The 6,000-nt window shown below is 39.7% G+C and overlaps 1 protein-coding gene across 1 annotated transcript in view; it reads left to right on the forward strand.

Annotated features, from left to right (window-relative positions):
- The window catches only part of LOC124483375 (heterogeneous nuclear ribonucleoprotein L-like), a 72,123-nt gene extending 68,455 nt beyond the window's left edge, over positions 1–3,668 (forward strand). Inside the window, exons 10-13 of the mRNA XM_047043796.1 lie at positions 585–786; positions 1,067–1,124; positions 1,287–1,385; positions 2,369–3,668. Coding sequence (XP_046899752.1) covers positions 585–786; positions 1,067–1,124; positions 1,287–1,385; positions 2,369–2,424 — 415 coding nt within the window. The 3' untranslated portion in view covers positions 2,425–3,668. The remainder of the gene's footprint in view (positions 1–584; positions 787–1,066; positions 1,125–1,286; positions 1,386–2,368) is intronic.
- Positions 3,669–6,000: the final 2,332 nt, after the last annotated feature.

Consider the following 6,000-nt stretch of genomic DNA (forward strand, 5'->3'; position numbering starts at 1 on the left):
CATCCATGTCCACCACCCTGTTATTTTCCCTTCCTTCCTTACGTTCTTCTTCTCTCCTTCCTTCCTTCCTTCCTTCCTTCCTTCCTTCCTTCCTTCCTTCCTTCCTTCCTTCCTTCCTTCCTTCCTTCCTTCTCTTCCTTTCCTTGCTTCCTTCCTTCCTTCCTTCCTTCCTTTGCTCTCCCTCCTTCCTTCCTTCCTTTTTAATCCCTCCTTTCTTCCTTCCTTCCTTCCTTCCATCCTTCCTTTGTCAGGAAACCAAGTGTGGACCCAAAAGCAGACCCCTCTGATGCTCAAAATATGTGACTTTCATTCTTTTACTGGCAGTAGAAAATATACAAAAAGTAGAATGCAAAAGTATAACCGAGGAACTCTAATGTACACTGTGGCATGTGAGAAAAACTATGCACAGAACTAAGAAACCAAGTGCCACTGAAAAAGCACAGACAACAAACAAGGCCTAAGGAGAACAAATTAACAGAACCAATACCAATAAAAAAAGCGAGGGCCTCTGGTGGCCAACAAAGGGTCACAACCCTGACATCCTTCCTTCCTTCTCTCCCTCCATCCCTCCCTCTCCCCCGCAGTGTGTCCAAGCAGCATGCGGTCATCCCTAGCCAGGTGTTTGAGCTGGAGGATGGCAGCAGTAGCTACAAGGACTTCGCCATGACGCGCAACAACCGCTTCAGCAGTGCCGGCCAGGCATCCAAGAACATCATCCAGCCCCCTGCTGCCGTGTTACACTTCTACAACGTCCCACCCTGCGTCACACAGGACCAGCTGCAGAGGGTAAGACAGCTGTGTGTGTGTGAGTGTGTGTGAGTTTGGAACCACAGCTGTTGAGGTGTGGCTCTGCGGCTTTCCAAACCAGTTTCATAAGTTGAGGGTTGACTACAAACATATTTGGCATTATGGGGAATGGTGTGTATGCATGTGCGTGTTCTACAAACCCAATTCTGAAATCCACACTACCCCTTTTGTTTGACATTTATAATAAATGTTGCCATCTTGTACCATTGTTATATATCTGTAATACTGATAAAACAATGTATGTATCCCCCTCCCCCAGTTATGTACAGAACATGATGTACCAGCATTCATCAAATTCAAAGTGTTTGACGCAAAACGTAAGAGCAAACTTTAATCTTATTTATGTCAAATGTTATTGAATCAAAGTATTATTGTGCTTGTGCCTGTAATAATGTGTCATTGGTATATTTTGAGGTCCTGTTGTGAAAAAAAATCCTTATGTTCAAGAAATGTGTGACAGATTTGGTCTTTCCTTGTAGCCAGCTCCAAAACCATCTCAGGACTATTAGAATTTGACAACAAGACGCATGCAGTGGAAGTTCTAACAGTCCTAAACCACCACCAGATCAGAATACCAAGTAAGTAGAATTGTCTGTGAATAAACACATTGTTTATTAATAATTTTTATTAAAAAAAATATTTTATAAAAATTATTACTTATTTACTTATTTTGCTGTCTCTGTCTGTTTTTTTGTGTCTTTTAGTCTCTTAAGAGGTTATAAAGGCAGGACATTCTACAGAAATTCACACTTTAATAATGCCACAATGTTAGTTTTGCATAAAGTTATTTTTAAGTTCTTTGCTAAAGAAAGAAATAGTTTGTGGTGTTGATAAGTAATGATATTAGATGGATTGTTGAAATAAAGTGTAAAGTGTAGAGAATTCATGTCAGCAGACTAACCTAGCAAGTTTGGATGGTGAACAAAAGCCATAACCATGAAAGAAACATTGGAATGAAACACAGCACTGCTTTAAAATACCCCTACTGTAAAACTACTATTTCTCAAAAGATAGTGTTTCTTTAGCACAAAAAGACAAAGCCTTTAAAAGGATTTCTAACAAACTATTCAGTGTTTTCAGTGTATTTATTTGCTGACGGGTGGAAATTAGGGTTTTTTGTTTAGAGTTTGTTTTCTCAAATAATAATGCCTTCTACATTACGTTTGTACCAAGCTCCATGGTGGTAGACATGAGGTCAACTTAAAAGAAGAAGAAGTTGTGATTTTCAGGGTGAAAATATGTATTTTTTATTAGCACAAACGCCTTACTTATGCCCACTCCTATTTGGGTATAGGCTAAGTAGGCTGTGTGAAATAACAAATGTCTTCAAATACAGTATTAAAAAAGATAAGACTAGATTGAAATATAGACTCATAGCTTTTTTCTATTGCTATTTTTCCATTTCATTTGAGTGCATAGGTTATTCCTTGAGGGAAAAGGATTTTTGTTTGAGTTTCATGGAAATGTAATTTGTTCAAGCTGTGGTGTTTACACTGTATCTCACTGGTTTCATCATCTCTTTTGCTCCCTTTCCTTTTCATGTACCCTTGATCACCCTCAGATGGCTCAAATCCATACACCCTCAAGCTCTGCTTCTCCACCTCTTCACATCTTTGAGGCCACACATCCTAAACAGCCACCTGCTGTTTGCCAGAAACACGTGAACGGGAGAATCAAAAAAGGGGATAGGAAGCAAGTCAGGATAGAATTTCATTGATCCAAGAAGGCAAAGGCAAAAAAAAAAAAAGATGTAAGATCATTTTTTGGTTCCTACATCTGAACAATGTCAATGGATTATCGTTTTTTGTTTAGGTTTTTCCCACCTTGTTTACATGGACTACTCTGAATAGTGGTTGAACTGATGGTTGTGTTCAAGAGGAGAAACTAAAAAGAGAACAAAAAAAGCCCCATAAGGCGGCGCCGTTGGACACTACAGTGGATCTGATGTTGTTTTTGTTTTGTTGTGCTGACCTGACAAGAACTGAATAAAGACCTCCATCTTTTTTGTGCCTTACTCCACTGATAAAAGACAAAGTGATTTACCTTCATTTCATTTTTCATTCCTAAGATGATGTCAATGGCCAGTTGTGCAACTTTCAGAGCATTCTCAAAGTTGAATCTTGTGATGAGCGACCAGTGTTTTTTCTGGATAGTTTTCCTCCAGTGGTGGTGGTGTGATACTATCTACAAAGCAGCCTCCACATTTGCTTAGTTTAGTTCGGTCAGCTAGATCCAAAACAGGCCAAATGTATTTTCAAGTGGTGGAAATATCACTTCGGGAAAACACTGGTACATTATGAAGATGCGTGTGCCTAACTCTGCAATAGAAGAGATTACTCAGTGCTTGTTAAAGACAAACCTGTGTTTTAGATCACAGTATATTGTGCATATATATGTATAGCAACTTGACTTTTTAAGGTGCACTTAAACAGAATTCAAAAGCTCATTTGCAGTTGAAACACGAGCTGTGAACGAGCAGAACATCTAAGGCCTCACCGTAGACACAAATAGAGATTACAGATACATAACAGTCTAGTGTTGCTTGAATGGTGCATCCATAATCTCTATATGTATCTACGGTGAGCTGTGCTGCTTAAGTCTGATCCACAGGCCTGTATGGAACTGTGTTAAGGACTGAATGGAAAATAGAAGGTTTTCAACAGAGTTTTGCTCTGTCAGCAGAAGTGCACCATGTCAACATAAGTGAACTCTTATCAAACAAGAGTGTGCGTGCTAAGTCTCACACTGGGCTCCGTAACAAGCCATTTCTTACGAGGGTTGTGTGTTGTGTGTTCCCACCGTGTTCCTATGTTTGTACTAGGCACATGACCAAACCACGTCTGAAAGTCCACTATGAGCATGTTCAGTCATTAAAACATTTGACAGTCAATAGACCATCTATCTAATCTATCTACAGTCTTCATTCTTTCTATGAAAGGTTTAGGATGTTTCTTTGCTGTTGTTAAATTGAAGAAAATAATATATATACAGCTGTATTAGTATTAGTACTAATACATACTAATTACATACTAATACAGATGTATTAGTATGTAATTCACAGTTGTTTTATGGTTTATAGCACAACGAATAGACACATTCGTGAAAAGCAGACATCTTAAGTGCTTTTGGTTGAAAAACATTCTCCATTTATGGCTTTAAGAATAGGGTATATACATGTCAACCATGCGTAAATCTGCTGCTCTCCACCACTTGGCACAACGTCACTTTGAGGACCCAGGCCTCCGACTCACGCCTCTCTGGTCTTGAGGGTCTGGTTGAGGAGTCTGTGGGGGTAAACACAGCTGTGTCATTAGAGGACGGAACTCCCTCAGCATGGCTCGGTTCAGTGAAGCACAGGGGGCCAAGCAACAGACCCACATCTTTTTGTCAGCCACTTAGAATACGCCTGCTCTTTAACTCTTTAGCTCTGTCAACCAACATGAGTCTTTGGCCCGTACTGTCTGGTATGGTTTAGCTTGGTAACCTTATTTTGCAGGTTCTCATTCTGTCTCTTTCCAAGATCAGTCTAGCTTTCTGTCAATGATATTTTGACTGTTGGCGACCATGAATTGTTTAAATGGCACATGCTTTTCTCCATACATTGTGAACAATCTTTTCATCACCTAAGTGGGCCAGTCACTGGGACAACAACCGGCGTGAAAGGCATGTTGGTATACTCTAAAATGTGGAGGGTGGAAGTAGCTTGACCTTGCTTTCTCACCTAAGAAAGTTACTACAAAACATATTGGGACAGGTATATCCTCCATGGTTATCATAGAGTTACTATTATTTGACCAAACTAAGAATGCAAGGGTATTCAAGGATATTGAAATGCCTCTACTGAAAAAACACAGTATTATCCAAATAGCACAATTGGCTATTACTTGCTTTAACAATTTTCCACACTTCCTTGACACTAAAAGGAAACCCCTACCCATGTGGCTGCTGATACTTGAGATCAAGAGTAGTTCTAGAGGTTCCTGGTTCACATAGGCCTATTTACAGACGCTATAGAAAATATTCATTATCAGAGCCAGAGATATGAGCAGCTGAGACACATGGCACTATATTCAAACGCTTAAAAAGACATCAGAAATCATTAATGTTTGTAGGTTATAGAGAGGAGACATAGGCCTATTTACAGACACTATAGAATAAATTCATTGTCAGAGCCAGAGATACAGATAGATTGCCATAGCTAGATAGACAGAGATAGATACAGATATGAGATAGTAGGTGTCAGGGCCGGCCCAAGGCATAAGCGAACTAAGCGGCTGCTTAGGGCCCCCGTGGCCACCACAGGGCCCCAAGAGCACATTAAATGACAGTTTAATGTTTAAAAAATATATATTTATGTGAACAACGCCAAGGGGCCCCCAAATCAATTCTGCTTAAGGCCCCCTAAAGGCTTGGGTTGGCCCTGGTAGGTGTACACAAGCACATATCCTACATCTTTCTCTAGTTTTACCATCCTTCAAATGTGCCCATCCCTTTCCCGGTTGCAAAAGCATGTTCCAAAACCTTAACCTCTGGCTTACATTATCATATAATAATGTATTCATTTAGCATATACTTCCACTAAAACGTGTGCATATGTGCGATCTCACTGTGTCTGAGTGAAGGTCTGCGCTCTTACCACGAGGCCATAGCCTCAATTAGTCTTCATCTTGTAATTAATTTTATAAGAACCTAAAAATAAATTTTATAAACGTAAAGTAGCAAAGACGTTACGTTGTTTATAATACAACAATATATATGATAACATATTTTTGACACTTGCAAATCTAAACATTTGTCACATAACCTTTATTTATCAAGTTGTCACTGACGAATGACGATTGTGAGACTGACGTCTCGAGGACTTGACGTCACTTGATTCCTTTCATCACTCGATACAGTCGCCATACCATAAACTGACCAGCAGATGTCCCTATGGAGAAGATGTATCGAACGCTTCGAAAAAGCGATACTTTTTTCGAGACAATTGTGTCAAATAGCTCGTTGCTTCGGAAAGCTTTGTTTCCCCCATCACTACACTGCAATGCTGTAGCCTAGTCTAGTAGCTAGCTAACAAAAACATCTCTACTGTACAGGCACAGCTGTTTACAGGAAGTCAAACGGCGGCACATAATCGACACTACCCTTACTTAAATCAAAAGTATTTCAATAGGTGAAACTATCTGACTAGTGACT

Source organism: Hypomesus transpacificus, chromosome 21, assembly GCF_021917145.1.
Source record: "Hypomesus transpacificus isolate Combined female chromosome 21, fHypTra1, whole genome shotgun sequence".
In the NCBI taxonomy this organism is placed as follows: Eukaryota; Metazoa; Chordata; class Actinopteri; order Osmeriformes; family Osmeridae; genus Hypomesus; species Hypomesus transpacificus.